The 23,362-nt window shown below is 34.6% G+C and overlaps 1 protein-coding gene across 1 annotated transcript; it reads left to right on the plus strand.

Annotated features, from left to right (window-relative positions):
• The first annotated feature begins 1,583 nt into the window (after positions 1-1,583).
• LOC132031309 (pathogen-related protein) lies at positions 1,584-20,834 on the plus strand. The gene is given in 6 exon segments (XM_059421219.1): positions 1,584-1,852; positions 2,205-2,337; positions 15,972-16,157; positions 16,803-16,915; positions 20,448-20,465; positions 20,467-20,834. Coding segments are annotated over 6 exon segments (750 nt in total). The 5' UTR covers positions 1,584-1,696; the 3' UTR covers positions 20,611-20,834.
• Positions 20,835-23,362: the final 2,528 nt, after the last annotated feature.

Below are 23,362 nucleotides of genomic sequence, written 5' to 3' on the forward strand. Positions count from 1 at the left end.
CAGACAAAAAAACAAATTACATGTGCTGAAATATTAATCTAAGGGTCACAACCTTAATTATGAGACAATTTCAGCCTTCAATTACTGTGGATTATTGATTGCAACAGAAAGAAGTCTACACGCGCTGTACACTATGGAGATTGCACGTTGCACTGAAACCAAACTTTATATATGAGCAATAAATGTTACAATCACAAAAGTGTTATTGGTACGCAACACGTATGAAGCTATTAGCTATATATAATAAAGAGATCTAAAAAGAGTGCCAACGTAGTCCATTACGCTTATTTTGTAAGTATGATAATGATACAAATCATACAATAAACGAAAGTCAACCCTATATCAATTGCAGTACCATTATTAGTACTTGTTTATAATTAGAAGAGTTAGAATACAGTCATGATGCATTTTTTATCATCTGTTTGGCCTCAGAAAGTTTTACAGCTAGCAAAGTTTTTTAAAAACTTAGGGGTCGTTTGGTTGCTAGTTCGAGCTATGCAGGGATTAGTTACGTAGAGAATTAGTTATGTATGAATAAGTAACGTATGAATTAATTATGCAAGGTTAGCCATTTCATCTTCTACCGTGCATAAAAATAATACATAGATTGACCCATAAATTATACATATTTTATTTGTGTATGGAATTGTAAAATAATAACCAAACAACGTACTTGATGTGTTGCGGAACTTTATACAAAGCAATCAAAAAGCTACCAAACATGATGTTAGCTCTACCAATTTTTGCACATGAATGATTCCCTTCCAAACTAGTAACCAAACGACCCCTTAATTAGTATATTGAATTCATTTAGATGGTTTTCAGAAAAGTTCTTATTCTTTTTGAGGTCTTAAAAGATGCCTTAAAGAATTTTTGAGAACTCTGACAAAACACAATTTTTTTCCTTAAAGTTACTTCTCTAAAAAATTTCCAAAACTTAACGAAACTAATATTATTACTTATCTAATTCCTTCTGAGCTGAAACGGACTTGCTTCAGTATAAACTTGGCCTACAAATTTGCATGACCTTATATAACAAAACGCCATGTCATTACATTTCTTATGTTATACAATTCGTCTAGTATTGTAGTACCTTCTTTTTAATTAAAAAAAAAACATCTTTTGTTACCATTCAAATCTCCACTAATTAGAGTTCCTTTAAATTTCTACTATATAGAACACAAAAAATTTCTCATTATCAATTATTTGTCAAACTGTGTGTCAGCTTGATTATTGACCTTATAATTTCCTAATGGACCAAAAAAAAAAGAAGTCATTATATTTCCCCTATCTACTTTATACGAAAAGTCCAATTAATTAGTTTCTAAAACCTCAGTGCAATATAATTAGTTTAGATATACTCCTCTGTCCCATTTTAAGTGCCGTTTTAGCTCTTTTTACGCTATTATAAAGAATAATAAACACAAGGAATATTTTACAGTTATCCATATTTAATAAAAGTAAATTGATTTCTTCCTCTTACTTACTATGCGATTACGGGTATAGTTGGAAACAACCGGTGATATGACAATTAGTTTAGGACGATTTTTTTAAGCTAAAATGACTGTTATTTTGAGACGGAGAAATCATAATCAAATTTCATCTATAAAAAAGGCATAGCCACACAAAGTGGAATTCACCAAATCAATAAGCTTAGAGAGAGAAAAGTGTTAACAAACTTTTAAGTAGTTGAAACATGGCAGGTGAGAAGGAAACGATTCAAATGGCAAGTGATAAGTACAGGCAATTCCTGCATGAAGATCGTGCTGCTGCAGGAACCATCGAGTGGAGACATGGTGGCCCTCCTATTTATGACACTGTAAATAATCTCTTTGAACAAGGAAGAACCAAGGTTTGTGTAATATCCACATCATCTTTATTCTTGACAATACAGTTCTTTCTGTTTATTTTTGTTGTAATATATTAACCATATAAATATTAATTTAGGAAACTTACAAGTTTCTCTTTAGCGAAAGCGGATTTGTAGTTACCCAACTCGTGTCACCGATCTTGGTAATCATCGCGGATAAATTCTCTTTGTCCACGGCTAGGCATCTTCTAGGAGGACAAACCAATGACTCAACAGGCCAATTAGCACCCTATGGGTGAACCCGACACAATAACTATTTCCAGCAATTTCAATAACTACTTATTAATTGAATTATAATTGAATTATAATATGTTGATTTCATGGTTTGAATTAGGTTTGGCCAGAAGGGTCTCTGGAGGAAACAGTACAAAATGCTATAAAGTCATGGGAAATGGAGCTTTCTCACAAGACTCGTGCAAAGGACTTTAGGACTATTAATCCTGAAAAATTCAAGCTCTTTGTTAATGGTAAGGCTTACAGTAATCAACCCCACTGGAATATTTTGCTAATCTAATCTTGTTAATTATACTTTGGAGAAAATAAATTTGACTACTAGTATTTTATGTAGTTATTTAATGATAAGGGTAGTATTAGAAGAAAATAATAAAGTTATCTTGATTTACTAAAATAGATAAGTAAAAAGGAAAAATCTATTTTTAATATAAGGGCCAAATAAAATGAAACGGAGGAATATTACTCTATTAGTCACAATCTATGTGATATTTTTCGCTTTTTGAGATTCAAATTAGGTAAACTTTGACTAACATTTTAGAATATTTTTTGTCATTGTATGATATGAGAAAAATTACAATGTCTAATCTTACAATTATTTAAATTTTCATTCTAAAATATAGTTGATCTAATTCAATTTAGCTTCAAAGATAATCAAATTGATTCCGGAAAAATGAATAGCGCCACATAAGGACGGATGAAGTACCCTTTAGATCTTAGTCTATTAAGCATATTTACTTCTTTTTTTATAACCACTTATTTATTTTTGATATGTAAATCTAAATTATTCAAATCTTTTACATAATTTTAAAATCTTTAAAACGTTCACTTATAGATGACTACGGAAGTGACCAATACTCTCCAAGATGGTGATACTCTGCATATATCTATATTTATTTGTTAGAAGATAGGGACTTAAACTTATAAATTCTAGATTTGATGATATCATGTTGCATTTAAGAGCTACCTATTTTTGCCCTAAATCCCTCTATTGTCGACTTGTGGCATTGACCCCCTTCCACGTGTCACCAAACTGGCAATTAGTCTAGAAAACAGTTCACTTGAATTAGATGGAGGAGGTGTGAAATTTTGTTTTATACTTCCTCCGGATAAAAAAAGTGTTCACTTAATCTTTTTTTTTTTTATCAAAAAAGTGTTCACTTATTAAATCAAAAAATAATTAACTTTGTCTTTTCAGATTTATCCCTATTAAGTGTTATGTGATCAAATTTCAATGTCTATTTAATTAGGGATAGTTTAGTCAATTTACATTTTTTTTTCTTGGACTGAATAGTTTTTTAAAGGGTGTGCAAATGGCTAAGTGGACTTTTTTTTGAAGCGGAGGGAATAATAAGTAAAATCCAATCTTTTTGTTAACATAAACATAAATTAATACTTTCTTTTCCTTTTTAAGAAAACTTCCCACCCAAAACATTCTTGATTAAGATTTAAGATGGTTCAAGAATCAAGATACACTAGCTAGTAGATGTTTTTGGTACAAAGTCATTTTTTAAAAAAAAAAAAATTATTTTTATATAATAAAACTAGTAACTTATATTGCGAATAAAGCATTTTCCATCAAAGGAGAAATAACTTTCCTCACTTATTGATAGAAGCTATTTTCATTATAAATGTCTTACTTTTTAATTTCATATTACCTGTTCAACTAAATTTGAACAGTATTGTTATTAATTTTTAATACTCCAAAATCTCACCAGACACCCTCCAATCTACTGCCATTATTTTTTTCCTAAGCATTTCTATTTATCCCGTCCAATTTTGAAAATGCACATCTAGACACCTCAATTTGTCCCCACGTGGACATCCGACGCTGACGTGAAACATAAATTCTGGAGTTGCCTAGATGGTCATTTTGTAAGTTGGAGTGTTCAACTAATACAGTGGAGACGAGTTGAGGTGTCCAGATGATCATTTTGTAAGAGTGTTCAACTGACAGTAAAGAGCAAGTTTAAGTGTCTATCTATGTATTAAGCCTATAGTTTATCTTACGATTAGTTAACCCGAACAGACTCTAATTTAGTTATTTTATGTTCTCTACTTAATTAACAGGGGGCATTTAATTATAGGTGATGTTTTAGTTTTAAAATTGAAGGAAGGTGATTCAAGTTTTAATTATTAAGTAAAGGTGACTAAATTTGATTAGTGATTAAGGGGTTTTGAACTTGCCCAATAGTTTCATTTTTGACACTTTGGCCCTCTATTTTATTTTTAATATTTTGTCCTCAAGTTTTATTTTTAACACTTTGACCCTAAACTTTACTTTTAACACTTTGCCCTAAAGTTTTATTTTTAACATTTTGACCCAACCACTATAAACCCTAAAATACAAAAATCTGGAAAAAAAAAATCCTCTTCAGCGCCGTTTCCTCCATTGTTGTTCTTCCCATCTGTTCTTCGTGCTGCTTTCTTCTTCTTCTTCTTCTTCTTCTTGTTCTTGGTCCACCCCCGCTTTCTTCTTCTTCTTCTTCTTCTTCTTGGTCCGCCCCCGCTTTCTTCTTCTTCTTCTTCTTCATCCGCCATTGCTCAAGAAAAAAAAATCATCTGATTTTACAATTTTTTGATTGAATGTCATTGGTGTAGCAATCGGCATTACTTCATAAGTGTTTTCGGTCCATTGGTAAGTTAAACAATACCGTTTCTTTCAATTGTTCATCCGGGTATAGTTGCTTATTTGCCGATTTTCCCGCATTCGTAGTTACAAGAAGACAGCTTGTTGCAGCAAGTTCTAAAGCTGTTGTGTAAGAGCTTCTGAACTTTTTGCATCAGCTGTTGTAGTCCTAGTGTTTCTGCAAGAGTTGTTGATAAATTATAAAGTTGTTGCAACAGATTAGTAAATCTGTTGCAACAATTACAAAAAATGTGAATAAATAATTTACAACAGCTGTTGTACTTTATGCAATAATCGTGAAATCTTGTCGGAGAGCTTTACTTTTCCAACAATCGAGTTACTTGTTGCAACAAGTATGATACTTGCTGCATCAATTACAGCAGCTGTTGGACATATTTTACAGTTGTTGGATGAAACAGAGACTGAAGCTGTCTCCAACAAATAAGTGAACTGTTGCAACTAGTAACCTACTTGTTGCAACAAGTATGTTATTTGTTTCAATAAGTCACTTAGTTGTTGCATTTTGTTATGAAACATACAAAAATCAAGTCGTCTCCAACAAGTAATCAAGTAGTTGGAACAGGTTACATACTTGTTGCAACAAGTACGTTAGCTGTTCTAACAATTCATATAATTGTTTAATTTTGTTATGAAACAGAGACAGAGACTGAAGCTGTCTCCAACAAATAAGTGAGTTGTTGCAACTACTAACCTACTTGTTGCAACAAGTAAGTTATTTGTTCCAACAAGTCACTTAGTTGTTGCATTTTGTTATCAAACGTATAAAACCGAACTCCGTCTCCAACAAGTTACCAAGTAGTTGGAACAAGTTACATACTTGTTGCAACAAGTACGTTAGTTGTTCCAACAAGTCATACAGTTGTTCCATTTTGATATGAGACAGAGACAAAAACTGAAGCTGTCTCCAACAAATAAGCGAGTTGTTGCAACTAGTAACCTTCTTGTTGCAACAAGTCGGCTTATTTGTTCCAAGAAGTCATTTATAGTTGTGATTAAGTTAACTAATTTGGGTCCAAAATTACAGGAAAAACCACTCAATTATGAACTTAATCATAAATTTAAGTGGCCTTTGGGCTTAGGGTGGTCAAAGTTGTCACCTAGAGTAATTTCAACACTTGACACTCAAGCATTGTAATTACTAGTTGTGATGTTTTGAACATCCAAGCTCAAAGGCCGCTCAAAAATTGTGATTAAGTTAACTACTTTGGGTCCAAAATTTTTGAAAAAACCACTCAATAATTAACTTAATTATAAATTTAAGTGGCCTTTGACTTGCGCTCGGTCATGACCGATTTTCTTAAAACAAAATATTTGTGCACCATTAACGGGGGACTCAATAATAATAGGTGTTGATTGCCATGGTGAATGGATCGAGGTGAACAATCGATATATTTGGCGATGGAAGTGGTAGTCACATGTTAGAGACGATAGCGATGATCGTCCCAAGAGATGTTGAGTTTGATGATTTTGTGAACTTAATCATTAACTATTGTGAATTAACTTCGTGAACCGAAAGACCTTGTCATCACTTACATGCATAGCTCTTTTGAAAACCAAAGGGTCTTGCCTTTTAAGATAACCGATCGTAGTCGTTTGCGTACTTATTTGAAAGATGTAGCTAGGCCCATTTTAAGGGTATACGTGGTTGGAAGCCTTGGTCGAGAACCATAATTTAGCTCAAGACCAACAAGATATTCCGTATAATGGAAGTGCGAAGCCCCATGGAAGTGGGGGAGCCGATCCCTATACCCGAACTTGTGAGTAATACACCGTGTGCCGCACAATCGTCACCAAATTCGCCCATGTTCAAGATGATGAAACAGTTTTTATAAAGGAATGTCATTCAATTAAGCGAGTGTGTATTGCTTTAGATGTGAACATCAAATGCAAGTGCGTGGCCAAGGGATGTGAAGCTTTTAAGTTCTAGCAAACACACGGAAGAAGGTGGACAAAGAGGGGCTATGCGGAAAAACAAATGCTCCTTATGCAAAACAGTTGGCCACAAAAAAACAACATGTCCAAGCCGAAATGCTCCATAGTTGTAGATTGTGTGTTGTAATAATAGTTATCTGTTGGATCTTTATGACATTTTAATGTTATTCTTTCTTAACATGGTAATTTATATTGTTGGTGATTATGAACTTAGTTTATATGATATGTTGTTCGTGTTCAAATCACTAACGTGTATATTCTTGTTAATAAATTATTGTACGCTTCCAACAAGTAATGAATTTGTTGCAGCTACGTAACTTGTTGGGTTTTATCGAACAAGTAAAGTGACTTGTTGCGGCAAGAACTAGTAAAGTCGTTGAACATATTACAAAAAATCGGAGTTTTTAAGCAGTATTTAACTAAGTTATATGTTGGGTTTTTTCTAACAAGTGGGTTTGACTCAAGTTTTAATTATCGAGTAGAGGGAATCGCCATATTTAGTGATAAACAATTGGAATCACCACATTTAGTGATAAACAATTGGAATCAACCATATTTAGTGATAAACAATGAAAATCAAACAAGCCGAGTGACTTGTTACAAAAATGGGTAACTTGTCGGGTTTTATCGAAACAAGTAATGCAGATCTTTCATGCATGCAACTAGTAAGTCGTTGAACATATTACAAAAATCGGAGTTTTTAAGCCGATGCAACCAAGTTATATGTTGGGCTTTTCTAATGTCGAGTGAATTGATGTTTTAACAGGGAATCACCACATTTAGTGATAAAAAATCGAATCAACCATACTTAGTGATAAACAATGAAAATCAAACAAGTGGAGTACTTATTATTAAAATGGGTACTAAACCTCGGAAGTATTTACAAGCCATCGCAAATGGAACAACAATACTTGGATCTACCATACGGTGATCAATAAAGGGAATCACCATATTTAGTGATAAACAATATCACCACATTTAGTGATAAACATTGGAAATCAAACAAATGAGTGACTTGTTACAAAAAAACGGGTAACTTGTCAGGTTTTATCCAACAAGAGTAAGGACTTGTTCAACAACTTATTTAGTGATACAACAATTGCAATGTATACTAAACTTGCCTCCAACAAATACTACATCCGTTTTCGCAACAGATACTACTTTCACCATATGTAGTGATCAATAAAGGAATCAATATTTAGTGATAAACAACGGATCACCACATTTAGTGATAAACAACGGAAATCAAAATGTCGAGTGACTTGTTACGTAAAAACGGGTAACTTGTCGTGTTTTATCCAACAAGCTTGACTTGTTCAACAACTTACCGCTTGTCGCAATGGGTATACAACACTTAACATACTAAACTTGCTCCAACAAATACTACATCTGTTGCAATACTACTTGATTCACCCATATTTAGTGATCAATAAAGGGAATCTATTTAGTGATAAACACGATATCGCCACATTTAGTGATAAACAAATGAAATCAAAATGCTGAAGTGACTTGTAACAAAATGGGTAACTTGTCGTGGTTTTATCCAACAAGAGTAAGGACTTGTTCAACAACTTACTCGCCTTGCTCGTTTGACATACAACACTACAGTATACGATACTAAACTTGCTTCCAACAAATACTACATCTCGTTACTACTTGATTCACCCATATTTAGTGATCAATAAAGGGAATCACCATATTTAGTGATAAACAATGATATCACCACATTTAGTGATAAACAAACGGATATCACCTACATTTAATGATAAACAATAAAATCAAACAAATAACTTGTTACGGGTAACTTGTTGTTTTACCCAACAAGAGTAAGGACTTGTTCAACAACTTACGCTACTAGTGATACAACACTTGCGAAATCGGAAATTTGCTCCAACAAATACTACATCCGCTGCAATGATACTACTGTTCACCCATATATATCAATAAAGGGAATCACCATATTTAGTGATAAACAATGGATATCAGCCACATTTAGTAAACAATGGAAATCAATCATATTTATTGATCATTATATATACTTAAGCAATGTTTTTGGTCAGATAGATGATCAACTAAGTTCAATACACACTAAACGGAGTGATCATCGAGTGAATTGATGTGAACTTCGATTCACCCACATTTAGTGATAAACAATGGAAATCAATCATATTTATTGATCATTATATATACTTAAGCAATTTTATGGTGTTTTTGATAGATAATCAACTAAGTCCACACGCACTCAAACGGAGTGATCATCGGAGTAAATTGATGTGAACTTCGATTCACCCACATTTAGTGATAAACAATGGAAATCAATCATATTTATTGATCAAGATATATACTTAAGCAATTTCACGGTGTTGGGTCGATGATAGATGATCAATTAAGTCAAATACGCACTAAACGGAGTGATCATCAAGTGAAATTGATGTGAACTTCGATTCACCCCCATTTAGTGATAAACAACGGAAATCAATCATATTTATTGATCAAAGATATATATCTACTACAATCATTAGTAATTTGTTGCAAATTCTTTCCACAACTATATGATCTCATAACATTAGTAACTTGCTTCAAGCATTATTTACTTGTCGAACGGATTTCAACTCATTGAACAGATTAGTAATTTGTCGCAACTTCTTTCGACAATCGTATGATCCGCTGCAACAGACAGTAACTTGTTTCAGATTATTTACTTGTTGGAACGGATTGGTATCTTGTTGAACAGTATTAGTAATTCGTTGCAACTTCTTTCCACGATCGTATTTAGCCGTTGCAATGATTAAGAACTTGTTTAAAGAACATTAGTTACTTGTTGAACGATTAATAACTTGTTGAAACATTTGTTATTTGTCGCAACTTCTTTCACAAATGTATTATCTAATGCAACATTAGTAACTTGTTTAAACGGATTAGTTACTTGTTTAGTAACTTCTTTGGAACAGATTAGTAACTTCAACAACTGTATGACCTGTTGCATTCATTTAGGCAACTTTTCTAAACAAATTAGTAGATTAGTAATTTTTTGCACCTTTTTTAACAATCGTACTATCTGTTGCATTTGTTGCAACAAAAGATTCATAAATAATAATAAGGACAAAAAAAATTGTTCAGGTAGTAATTTGTTAAACAGCCAGCTTAGGGCTCCAAAACTTTGTCTATCACACCCACTGCCCACCGCCACTGCATCCTCGCCACTGAGTTGTCGCACAATAAAGTCTCGGGCTTCATCATGTTAGTGCGGTAAGAAATGCTCAATAAAAGCAAGTGAATACGATCCGCATGCCATCAGATTTCATTGCGGGGGAGATTCTCCTTCAAAGACAAATTTCCAAGCTTCGTTGAGCGGTACTTTCCAGTGCAAGTTCAAACATGCCACTCTGCTTAGTTTTGGCCATAATTCAATATCGTCGGATGTGGATGAAGAACTCATCCTCTTGGATTTTTGGGACGTCATAGCATAAACATTTATCACCCCCTCTCAATTATGAATTCCGTGGTGACAATGCTCCACATTTATGTTCAGCGATAGTAAGCACCCTTTTCGGGGCACCAACCCACTCGCGACCACCTTTGTCGGCACGGTATCTTCTACGATGGCATAACATCATCATCCCATATAAAATCATCAAGCATTTGATTGAATGGAATAATTACCGTGTGCTTTCATCCGACAACTACGTGTATCGCTGAGCATGATATTGTAGAAATTGAGATCCAAGATTATATCTCGTGGAAGCATAGTGCTCGGTGAAGGTGCTTTGCCTCACACGCATTAAGAGTATAATTTCATCAACATCCGCATTAAAAGTATAAGGAATGTGGGTCCTTGGAACAACTAAGCGAGTTGTTGCAACAAGTGTACACTTGTCGCAACAAGTATTGGTCTTGTTGCAACAACTCTCCTAGTTGTTGCAACAAGACCAATACTTGTTGCAACAAGTGTTCCACTCGTTGCAACAAATATATAACTTGTTGCAACTAATACAACCAAAATAAGACTTGTTTCAACAAAAATAATTGTTGTTTTCAAACTTACATCACACCACCAATCTTCCACATGCTTGTCATTATCCTAAAGTTATCGGCCTTAAATTCATGCAATGAATACATCGTACCCTCGCTCTTCTTGGCATTGACGAATTTTTCAAGCTTTTTCATTTTTTGAGAATGCGTATGCTTATACACATTTACCTTTTTAGATCAACAACAAAGTTTGCACTTGTAGCGTAGAAGATTTCCGCTTGACCTAACATCGAATCGCCTTAAATTGCTTTTCCTTCTTGTGAATGCGAATAGGAGTATAAGGTGAGGTCGAGGCCTTCTTGGATGGATTGACACCCCTCTTGGATAACAAACTAACGTAAGCGAGAATTTGTGTCTTTTTGTGCATTCACCAACTCATCAAATTTTTTATCAAATCATCCATTCGCCGCTTGCAATAGGTGCATTCACGAGCACGTTTCGATGTGTCGGCACTAACAAGGAAAATCTATCACCAAATACCCACAACTAACATCTCCGTCAATTGGAGTTTGTCCATGACATCACCACCATTAGAGTTTGTCCCCACCAACAACACTACCAATTGGAGTTTGTCTACCAAAATCAACATCATCATCTATTATTTTTCACCGGCAATTCTGCCCAACTTGTCATCAACAGCATGGCCGACCACCAAGAACAACACCACCACCACCAACATCTACCACAACTCCATTCCTTTTGATGGCCGGTCCTCCGGCCAATTCTAATTTTATCCTCAATCATTTTATCGAGGGGAGCAGTTGTGAGGCAAAAGGGAAGCAAGGAATGGCATCTCCAACTCCGTCTTGTCGGGACAAGCCATGGTGCACAACCTACAACAAAAAGTAGATATATTAAAATGGTCCTAAATAATGAAATGCAACGATGACTAGGTTGTTGCAACGGGTGTCATACTTGTTGGACATTGTCCAACAAGATTAATGCTTGACATTGTCCAACAAACATTAGTAACTTGTTGCAACAGTGTCATACTTGTTGGACATTGTCCAACATATTAGTAACTTGTTGCGAACAATGTCATACTTGTTGGACATTATCTACGCGATGACCAAGTTTATTCTATATACATGTCTTAAGGCTTACCTCTTCCAAAGGAGGGTTAAAAATAGGGGTGGGCGTTCGGTTTTTCGGTTCGGTTTTATCAAATTTCGGTTTGGCTATTTCGGGTTCGGTTTTTTGAAGGCGGACACCAAACACCGAACCAAACTAGTTCGGTTCGGTTCTTTCGGTTTCGGTTTTTTAAAGTTCGGTTCGGTTCGGTTTCGATTTTTTTCAGTCTGTTTTTTAATATAATATTAGAAGCGATTCCATTGACACTAATTCATATTCCCAAAAGCAATAAAACATAAAATTGATAAATTGAATTCAAAATCAAACAAATAGGATATACAAGAACAGAAAACTATAATCACGACATAGGATTACTAGGTGTTATATACATACCGTAAGAATAATTAAGAAAACACATAAAGGATATACATTAATCTAAAGAGACATCCTAGTTACCTTTCTTTGTTAAGGATATTTGATTTTTTTCAATTGAAGTGGAAAATTAGGGATACAAATGCAAAAGAGGACTTATTACAATTGGGTTTTTTTTGCTTTAAACTTAATGGGCATGGACTATTTTAATTTTTTTGGGTAATGTATTAAATTTCGGTGCGCGTTCGGTTTTTCGGTTCGGTTTTGTCAAACTTCGGTTCGGCTATTTCGGTTTCGGTTTTTTGACGATGGACACCAAACACCGAACCAAACTAGTTCGGTTCGGTTCGGTTTGTTGAAGTTTCGGTTTTTCAGTTTTCGGTATTTATGCCCAGCCCTAGTTAAAAAGATCAACACTCAATCTAGTGTTGCTCTTTGCAGTCAGCCATCTAAGCATTCTTGGAAAAGACACTTGACGAGGGTAGTCCTTCACTTGTGTCGGAGGTGAGGAATGGCTTCAAATGCCCAAGCCTAGAAAATAAGATACCAAAGAAAATCGGAATGATGATAGAAATACAAAAAGTACAAGAAATTGACATTGCAAATGCTCTACCGTGAAAGCGAGGAAGCCATATAGATTGATCGTCTTCAACGTTGGCTTAAGCTCTTTCGATAAGTAGTCAACGATCGACTTGAAGCTTTCCGGCCCCATCCATGGTTGTTGAATGCCTCATAGTCCTCCGCAAGTTTAAGCAAACCAAGTGGTATGTTCGTACTTGTATCTTTTGCCAAGAACAACACGGTGCACAAATCAAACTAAACACAAGGATCGCTTATGCTTTTTTGACATGGTTTTGGCAAATCTACAAGCACTTATCTCCTTTGTAGCTTTTCCCAACTAACTCCACCAAAACCGGTTTCATCGTTATCTTTTCCACCCTTTCCTACTTTCTTGGCTTCTTTGGTCTGTCTTACTAGTCCTGGCCGGCTTATTCAATACAACAAGAGGGAAGCTCACAGGATGACATCTAAGGCCGGTAACTATGGCAAACTCTTTAAAGCCAAAGCACACCGGCCCATGATAATTAATCCAAAGCTCATCCTTTGCATCCGAAAGAATTCTACGCTTCATAAGCCCATATACCATTTTCCTTTGAAACCGTGCACTGGTCTCTTCAGGCAGATCCAAATACACCCCAAAACAACTTTTCCTAAAGAAATCCTCCAACCCCTGCTTTTTAAGAATTAGCCTAAACATATCAAAGTTCTTAGCATTTCCCGATTTGACCGTAAGATCAACGGTCAAATCATTATTTTCATTCAACTAAGATCCTCACGCATACTTGTCAACACCGAAAACCTTGACAACCTCGAAATGGAAGGTTTGTTATGATCTATGTTCAATCTACTAGAAGATTCGCAATTAAATTGGCATTCACACTATTTCTCTTCTTTGTTCTTAATTCGGCTATGAACGTCGACAAGTTGAACCGTATTTTCGAAGACTGCCCTTTTCATCATCTTTATCCAATCCATCTACTCCATCAGCTTTTCTTCGACTTCTAATTCTTCTTCACTTTGTTCATTTGTATCTCTTTCTTGGCTCGTACTTCCTCTCTTCGAGGATTGATTGTCGGTTGGTCTCTTTCCTCTATATTTGCCGATTCAACAATAAATTTTGCTAAATCGGCAAGATTCTCTAATGATGATTGCACTCTAGCTTTTTTATTATCTCTATGACCCTCGATTGATTTCTCAACTTTTCTTTTGGTCGAGACATTTTATCTACACACACGAGAAAAAAAAAACTTCAACCGATTAGTGCTTCATTCAAAGTAAATGATAATAAGAAGTGCAAGCATTTGATCAAACAAAATACAACAAGTAACGAAATTCCCCAACAATCGAAGAATTTGTTGCAACAAGTGATGTAAGCCGTTGCAACAAGTGAATAGGTTGTTGCAATTCTTCGATTGTTGAATAAGTGATTAAGATGCCGTATATCTTCTACAAACACAACCAAATAAATCAAGAAAATATCCAATGATTTATAGTTGTTGCAACATATTGTATATTTGTTGCAACAAGTGTTTAACTTTGTTGCAACAACTATAAATGCTGGACATCTTCTACAAACAACCAAAAAAAATCAAAGCTAAGTCCAATGATTTGTAGTTGTTGCAACATATTGTATACTTGTTGCAACAAGTGTATAACTTGTTGCAACAACTAAAAATCATGTTGGATATGTTCTACAAACAACCAAAAAGCAAGCTATGTCCAACATTTGTAGTTGTTGCAACATATTGTATATTTGTTGCAACGGGTGTATAACTTGTTGCAACAACTAAAAATTTATTGGATATCTTCTAAAAACAGAACCAAAAAACTAAAGCTATGTCCAATGATTTGTAGTTGTTGCCACATATTGTATACTTGTTGCAACAAGTGTATAACTTGTTGCAACAATTAAAAATCTTTGGATATCTTCTACAAACGAAACCAAAAAACTAAAGCTATGTCCAATGCATTTGTAGTTGTTGCAACATATTATCTACTTGTTGTCACAAGTGTAGAAATTGTTGCAACAACTAAAAATCATTGACATAGCTTCTATAAACGGGGTAACCGGATAAATACTAGGACAAGAATAAAAAAACCATCTATTTGGATATCTACTCCTAAACCCTGAACCATACCAGGACAACAACAGAAAAAAGCATTTATTTCACTACAAACACACAACAACAACAGGAATAACAACAATAACAACAAGAAGATGGATTTTATCCAAGCTTTTCCTAAACACTTAACCAAACCAAAACAATAAGCATCTACTTCCAAGACAACGACAAATCGTCCACTACAGGACACACAATCATACAAGTTAAACAAAATACACCAAATGTATGTGCAATAATTGTTTATCCTTTCTTTTCCTAAACCATACCATAACAAGACAACACCAACACCAACATCAACATCAACACCAACACCAACACAAACACCAACACCAACAACAGTATTTAACTCCAAAATACACTAAATAGAGGGTTTTAAAGCAAGCAACCTCAGCAAATGTCTACAATCACAAACAAGTCTTTCAAGTTGCTGCAAAAGAACTTACTCATCCGCTCCAAAAAGTCAACAAGATTGCAAGCCATTTTTTCAAAATCTTAAGGAGAAGAAGAACAAAAACATCACAAAAAACCATAATTTGAGAACAATGTACGCTATTTACAAATGCAAAACCCCAACAAGTCAAACAAATACCCCAAATAAGGGTTTCTCGAACAAGGAACAACAAAATAAACAACATTGCATAGACAAACCCATGTTCTTCTTCTTCTTTTTCTACAACTAAAATCATCAATTTCTACCAAATAACTTTTGGAACAAGTGAAACAAAAACTTTACCTTGATATTAAAAAAGAAGCGAGGCGAAAAAGCAACTACGAGACGAGGGTGAAGAAGAAGATGACAAGAAAAGAGGAGAGATGAGAGACGTCCAAGTGAAGGAGATTAACTGTTTGTGGGAGTTTTGATTTTGAAATATGGAAGAAGTGCGAGGGAGTTGTGGGGAGGGAACGGTTTGGGATGTTTGAATAATGGGTGTTTTTTTAGTATAATGGGTTGGTGTTTTGGGTTTTTTGTAGTTTGTAAAAGATTAAGAAGTTTTAAAAATTACATTTTGAACCCCAATTTTCTTAATCCCAAATTTAATTGGGTTTTGATATGAGGTGGGCCCTACACGTCACCTTTAGTAATTTGGAGACTTTTTAGTCACCTTCAGTTAATTCTTCGAATTAACAGGGAGAGAGGGACTATCAGCCGAAGAGACTTTAAAACTAGGAAGTTACAATGCTTTATTGAAGAGTTCAGTGCCAAATGAATTCAAATACTACAAAGCAGATGAAGAGACCTTTGAATCGTCTCACGATGCTTTTCGATCAGCTTTTCCAAGAGGGTTCGCCTGGGAAGTGATCAACGTGTATACAGGTAGATATTAAATAAGCGGGTTGGGCTAAATTTGCATGATGACCAACCCCAAAGTTATTTCAACTGAAATGATTAGGATTAAAATGGGTAAAAAGCGGGTCATAACTAATTCGTCCAAGTTTCATTTAATTGCACGGTTTGTCCTTCAAATGGACTGGTCTTTAATTTTTGTCCTTCAAATGGGCTGGTCTTTAGTTTTTGCCCTTCAAAATCGAACTTATGCCTAGAGGCGTATAAGTGCTTTAAGGGCGTGGACATAACATGTGCATATTATGATAGCGTAACTTATGTCCCTCTAGGCATAAGTTCGATTTTGAAGGGAAAAAATAAAAAATCAGCCCATTTGTACGACAAAAATTAAAGACCAGCACAAATAGGGACAAAAGTGCAAATGACCCTCCCAAGTTTTACTTTCTTTCTATGATCTTTTATAATTTTCAGTATCTAGTAAAACTTTTATTTTATTTATTATGGCTATATATAACATATCAAATAAAAGAATACATTTTAAAAATATTTTGATCAGGTTTGTCATATGCCAATTTGAACTATATATCAATTTTATTGTTAGATGGGTTGAATTCGACGGTCCAATGAACTGAACGAATATGTTTTCATGATCTAATTTTACCATCCTATATACAGGGCCACCTATTGTGACATACAAATTCAGGCATTGGGGTTTCTTTGAAGGACCTTTTAAAGGACATGCACCTACCGGTGAGATGGTCCAGTTCTATGGCGTTGGAATAATGAAGGTCTCTCTCTCTCCCCTCTTATATGATCATTTTCGTTTTATTTTTTTTACAATGTTTGATTGGACGCGAAGTTTAAGAAGAAAAGGAAAAAAATAGCACATGTCTGAAAATAACGAAAACAACTTTTTATAAGAAGTTAAAATGCACTAATGGTATAAAAGTTTAATATAATGTTAATAGGCATAAGCAAGGGCGGAGCTACCTATTAGGCGGGGTTTAATTGAGTCTCGTTCGTTAAAAAATTATATTGCCCAAATAAGATAAAAATAATTGTTTAGGTTTATATGTAAGCTTTTTAACCCCCTTGACATATAAAAGCATCTAGTGTAGTAATTAAAGGGGTTTAAAATTATGTTACGATACAGGTTCAAGTCCCTATTGTGGCATACTTATTTTTTTCCTTCGAATTTACCAAAATTCCAAGCTCTGCCAGAAGATAAGTTAAATCTTTTGTCAGGATAAAAAAGAGTATCAGTAAAATATATATATAAAACTCAAATATAGAAAATATTTGTTAACATTCTGGAAAGACAAGAGTGCCATGAAGCATAAAACTAACAGTATCTTGTGGCATCTACTTCGTCAGCCATGATGTTTACGTACTGTACAGTAAATGATGGGATATTTAAAGACCAGTGTATGCCGGGTCCGGCATACACGCGACCCAAATCTTGCCTTGCAATTTTTTTTTTAATTTATGTTTGAGCGGGGGTTCGAACTCAAAACCTCATGATTTCTGCGTGAACGCTCAGAGTTGCAATGCGAAGGGCAAAAGTTAAAGACCAGTAATATGAGGGGCATAATTTAAAGACCACAAATATGAGAGGCAAAATTTAAAGACCACCCCAAAATAAGGGCAATCCGCGCAAAAAAATGTACCATGAAGGGTTCATTGCTTCCTCTTAAAAAGTCCAAATGTCAACATTTGAAAGAATACCCACTTAGATGGAATCATTTATTGTATGCCTACTTAGATGGAATCATTTATTGTATGGTCTTCAACATTTGAAAGAATACCCACTTAGCTGGAATCATTTATTGTATGCCTACTTAGATGGAATCATTTATTGTATGGTCTTCAACATTTGAAAGAATACCCACTTAGCTGGAATCATTTATTGTATGCCTACTTAGATGGAATCATTTATTGTATGCCTACTTAGATGGAATCATTTATTGTATGGTCTTTAGTTTTTGCCCCTCAAAATGTTGGTCCGTAATTTTTGTCCTTCGCGTTGTAACGAAATCATGAGGTTCTGGGTTCGAACCCCCGCTTAGGCATAAATTAAAAAATAAAAAATCGCAAAGCAAGGCTTGGGTCGCGCGTATGCTAGACCCGGCATACACTTCTTAAGGAATAACGAAAGTTATGCCGAACCCAACATAACTATAAGTTCCGCCTTATAAGGCAAAGTTTGCGCCTTAAGAAAAAGCTCCACCTTACGGGCATACTTTTAGTTATGCCTTAACTAAAAGTCTGCCCCATAAGGCATAACTAAAAGTATGCCCCATAAGGCGGAACTTTTCCTTAAGGCATAACTAAAAGTTTGTCTTGTAAGGCAAAGTCTATGTCTTAAGGAAAAGTTATGTCTTATGGGGCATACTTTTAGTTATGTCTTAACTAAAAGTTTGCCCCATAAGGCATAACTAAACTATGTCTTAAAGAAAAGTTCTGCTATGGGCAGACTTTTAGTTAAGGTTTAACTAAAAGTTTGCCCATAAGGCATAAGTATATAACTTTGGTTATTCCTTAACAAGTGTATGCCGGGTCCGGCATACACGCGACCCAAATCTTGTCTTGCGATTTTTTTTTTAATTTATGCCTGAGCAGGGATTCGAACCCAGAACCTCAAGTATAAGGCCATTTTTCAAGCGAAGGACAAAACTTAAAGACCACAAATATGAGGGGCAATATTTAAAGACCAACCCAAAAGAAAGGCAATCTGCGCAATTTTTTGCAAATCTACGGACCATTTGAAGTAGGGCTGTTCAAAACCGAACCGTAACCGATAACCCAACCGCAAAATTGGCTTATTGGGTTATTGGTATTGAGTTATTGGATTAATGGTTGGTGAACGGATTAAAATATTATAGTTAACGGCTTATCGATGCGGAGGCGGATTACTCAATTTCCTAATAGGGTAAACCGTTAACCCGTTAAGAATTATCATATTTATATTTTAACCTCTAGGTATATAAAGTATTTATTGAGAGTGATGTTGGTGGTCTGTATTGTAAATTTGGAATATTTGTGTGGATACTCATTTTGCACTCCATATTTATTGTTCGTGGAGTGAGACTGTAGTTGTCTTCAGAAAGTTTCAATTTTCGAAATGCAGGCAAAGTTGGAATTTGTAGTGAATATGAAATCAGTACTACTCCATTAGTTATCTGCAATTGATCATCCTTTTGGTATTTTCTGTTAGTTGTTATCTTTTAATCAAGCAATTTGGTAGGTGTACAAATTAAACTATCTGCTTGCACAGTGCATAAGCAAACTAACTACTCTTTCCCCTGAATCCATCATTAAACTGGATTACATATTGTGATTTCAAACAAAATAAAAACATCTGCTTGCACAATCCATCATTTTATCTTTGCAAAAGCACTTATGCAAAAGAATTGGAAGTAGTGATCTTAATTTTGTCGGTGGAAGCTGGATTACGTGTTAGTGATTTTAAATTCATTTTCTCTTAGATTTAGCCGATACTCCGTCCAATAACCGCCCGATAATTGCTAACCCGATACCGAACCAACCGATATCTTATCGGTTGGCTAGCGGATTAGTACATTTAAAAGCCGATAACCGATAAGCCGAACCGTTAAGCATAATTATCAGCCCGATCCGCCCAATAAGCACCCCTAATTTGAAGCAGGGCCAGAGGCTCACCGAATCACTAGGTATTAAATCTTGGCAGAGAGGCAAGCAGAAGAAAAAAGATATAACAAATATGCAAAGACTTTCTTATTTTAAATTACATATTAATGGGCATATTTATATACATTGGAGTCCAGACTAATAGACAAACAGTAAATACATAGAAATAAAATCCTAGTCGGACAAGGAGGCGAGTCCCAAGTCGGGCGATGATTGTGATGCGCCAATACTGGGAATAGCAGGAAAAAAATAGTTCATTTTGCCGCTATTTTGTGTTGTCTTTAATTTTTATCCCTAAGATAAATAATTTATTCGTGGGGCATAAGTTTATATTTTCGCACCCTACTTAGATTTAAACCTGCGGACCAGTTGGAGCAAGGCCAAAAGCTCACCGAGTCACTGGGGATTTCACCGATATCAACAAAAAAATAATTAAAAAAAAAAATTGCTCACTTCTGTTTTTCAACCAAACTTCTCAATAGTGGCGTTGTTGATTAAGATATATAGCGAAATGTTGTTATAGAAAGCATACAATATATTCTAACATAAAAATCGATTCAACACAAAATTTGGTCGTTATAGAGGATGATTGTTATAGAGAAATCACGTATAAAAATCCTATCGGTTGAACTAGTTGCTTTTCTCTATTGGCAGGTTGATGAAACTCTTAAGAGCAGAGGATGTGGAGATATACTATGATCCAGCTGAACTTTTTGCTGGACTACTTAAGGGTCCACCAATTTCTGAGTCTAACATTGGGCAACAAGGCCATGATGATAATACCACCACTCAACACTGCCCGTACAGCCACAACTAATTATATCAAATTTCAACTCATCTTTGCATGTTACTCAACATTTGGTACTGTCCTCGTGGGTCCTGTTTTAATAAATTCTATGCAGCTCTTTATGTTTTTTCAGTCAAATCAGACTTTCTTTACATTTTTTTGAGACGATGACTGTCTTTCAATCTTCGTGTATAAACTAAGTTCTCGAACCATCAAGATTATGGACAATGAGAACAAGTAAAACTAAATGATCCTATCCGTTCACTTAGAGATAACAGGGTGAATTGAGAATACTTACTTGTATCCAGTGTTTATATCAAATCAATAACCATCTGTAGTTGCACAAGATTCTGATCCCGTCTCACCCAACGTCGCGAGATTTCGTTTAAACACTTGTTACTTGTATGTAGTCAAAACTAGTGATTTAAACCCCTCTAACCTTGATTGTTCCTCAAATCATTATCTATGTCAGATAAAAATATAACACAGCATCATATGCATATCGCGAAAATAATTTTCTTTAAAACTTCCAAATCCACCGCCCATTTCCTCTTTTCTAGTCTTCTTCCTCCCTCTAAACCGTTCCCACCAACCTTTAGCAACTTCTTGAAACCCAACTTTTAGATCTCTGAATCTGATTCACCATTGATTCACAGGCATCAATTGTGGGTCATAAAAAAGATTAGTTGATGGATTTGAAATCAATGAGAAAATTGGAAACTTTGATGCTGCTAATCTTGTGGATGGGAAGGACAAACTGATTTCTTCCCAATTTGCATGATCACAAGATAACCCTGTGTTATTACGTTCATGCCAAAATTATCAAGTTATTTTCCACTTTGGTCATTGCAATTTAGAACGTAGAATGAAACTTTACCGTCTCAAGATTCAGTTGTTGTAGTTCCATTTCCACTCCATTGGAAAGTTAGAACGACAAGTTTCATTATTTTGAAGCAAACCCTTTTCACTCGTACCTAACGCACTTAGTCCAACTCAATTAAATCAATGGCACATAAGCTTGCTCAACGACGGGTTCAAAAAACATCTTTTAACATGTTATATGTGCCTAAATGAAACCTCGTGAAGCTGAGGGGTCGAGAACACAATCTCATGCAATTACATGTTGTCTATTTAGCCATTTTAACAAGAATGGAAGATTTAAAAAAAAAATGCATCATATTGTGTATAAAAAAATCGTGATACCTGGTACAGTCATTATACAGGTTTCAACTGCTAGAACTAGCTGCAGATACAAACTTCTACTGCTCCTACTCGTCTATGATACAACAACATAAAAGTATATCTTTTAGATTTTTTTCCTAACCTTTTGATCATCATGAATTAATAACATTACCAGAAAATTCTCTTCCTCGGGTTCCACATTAGATAAATAGACCACCAGAACGAGATCCAACTATCGGGTCAATTCCATGGCGGCTTTCATCAGCAAGAGCTAAAGTTAACATTTCTGTGCAGAACTGATCATCTGGTTTAACCACAAAGCCTGTTTGGAAAATGGAACAGCAGACTGAATATTGATTTGTGCAAAACTCTATGTAAAACTATCAGACCAAATATCAACATTTTCCATGTCAGGATTTTCCTTCATGTTTAACTAAAATGGATCTTTTGGCTTAAAACCATATCTTATTTTTAAGAGAAAATGACAAAAATGGTCCCTTGTGTTTGAATGTAGGTTCAAAACAAATCCCTTAAGTATGCACTTAACAATTTTGGTTCTTTAGGTTTTTCGAATGGTAACACTTTTAGTCTCCTACGAATCTGTATGTTAGATTTGACGGGAACAGTGAAAAAAAAAAAGGCTTAACTATAAACACCAACAAAGTCTCATCAAATCCTAAAATATGCAACACACATAAAGTTACACTAGAAATAAATTTTAAAAAGATATAAAAAAAAAAAAAATTACACCTCAAAAAATTACACCAAACTCTAAAAATAAATTTTAAAAAGCAAAAGCTACAAAAGTTGTACATCTAAATGTGAGTTCCTGCTAATTTCCCTTTTTTCATACTTCCCGTCAAATCTATGAATTATACATATTTTATTTATGTATGAGATTATAAAATGATAACCAAACAACGTACTTGATGTGTTACTGAACTTTATACAAAGCAATCAAAAAGCTACCAAACATGATATTGGCTATATTAATTTGGATTCATGAATGATTCCCTTCCAAACTAGTAACCAAACGACCCCTTAATTAGTATTATGGAAATCTTTAGATGGTTTTCAGAAAAGTTCTCATTCTTTTTGAGGTTTTAATAGATGCCTTAAAGATTTTTTGAGAACTCTGACAAAAAACAATTTTTTCCTTAAAGTTACTTCTCTAAAAAATTTCGAAAACTTAACTAAGCTAATATTATTACTTATCTAATTCCTTCTGAGCTGAAACGGACTTGCTTCAGTATAAACTTGGCCTACAAATTTTCATTATTACATGACCTTATATAACAAAACACCATGTCATTATCATTTCTTATGTTATACAATTCGTCTAGTATTGTAGTACCTTCTTTTTAATTAAAAAAATATCTTTTGTTACCATTCAATTCTCCACTAATTAGAGTTCCTTTAAATTTTTACTATATAGAACATAAAATAGTTTCTCATTCATCAATTATTTGTCAAACTGCGTGTCAGCTTGATAATTATTGACATTATAATTTCCTAATGGACCAAATAAAAATCATTATATTTCCCCTATCTACTTTATACGAAAAATCAAATTAATTAGTTTTTAAATACCTCAATGCAA

The sequence above is a fragment of the Lycium ferocissimum genome, chromosome 9, assembly GCF_029784015.1.
Source record: "Lycium ferocissimum isolate CSIRO_LF1 chromosome 9, AGI_CSIRO_Lferr_CH_V1, whole genome shotgun sequence".
Classification (NCBI taxonomy): domain Eukaryota; kingdom Viridiplantae; phylum Streptophyta; class Magnoliopsida; order Solanales; family Solanaceae; genus Lycium; species Lycium ferocissimum.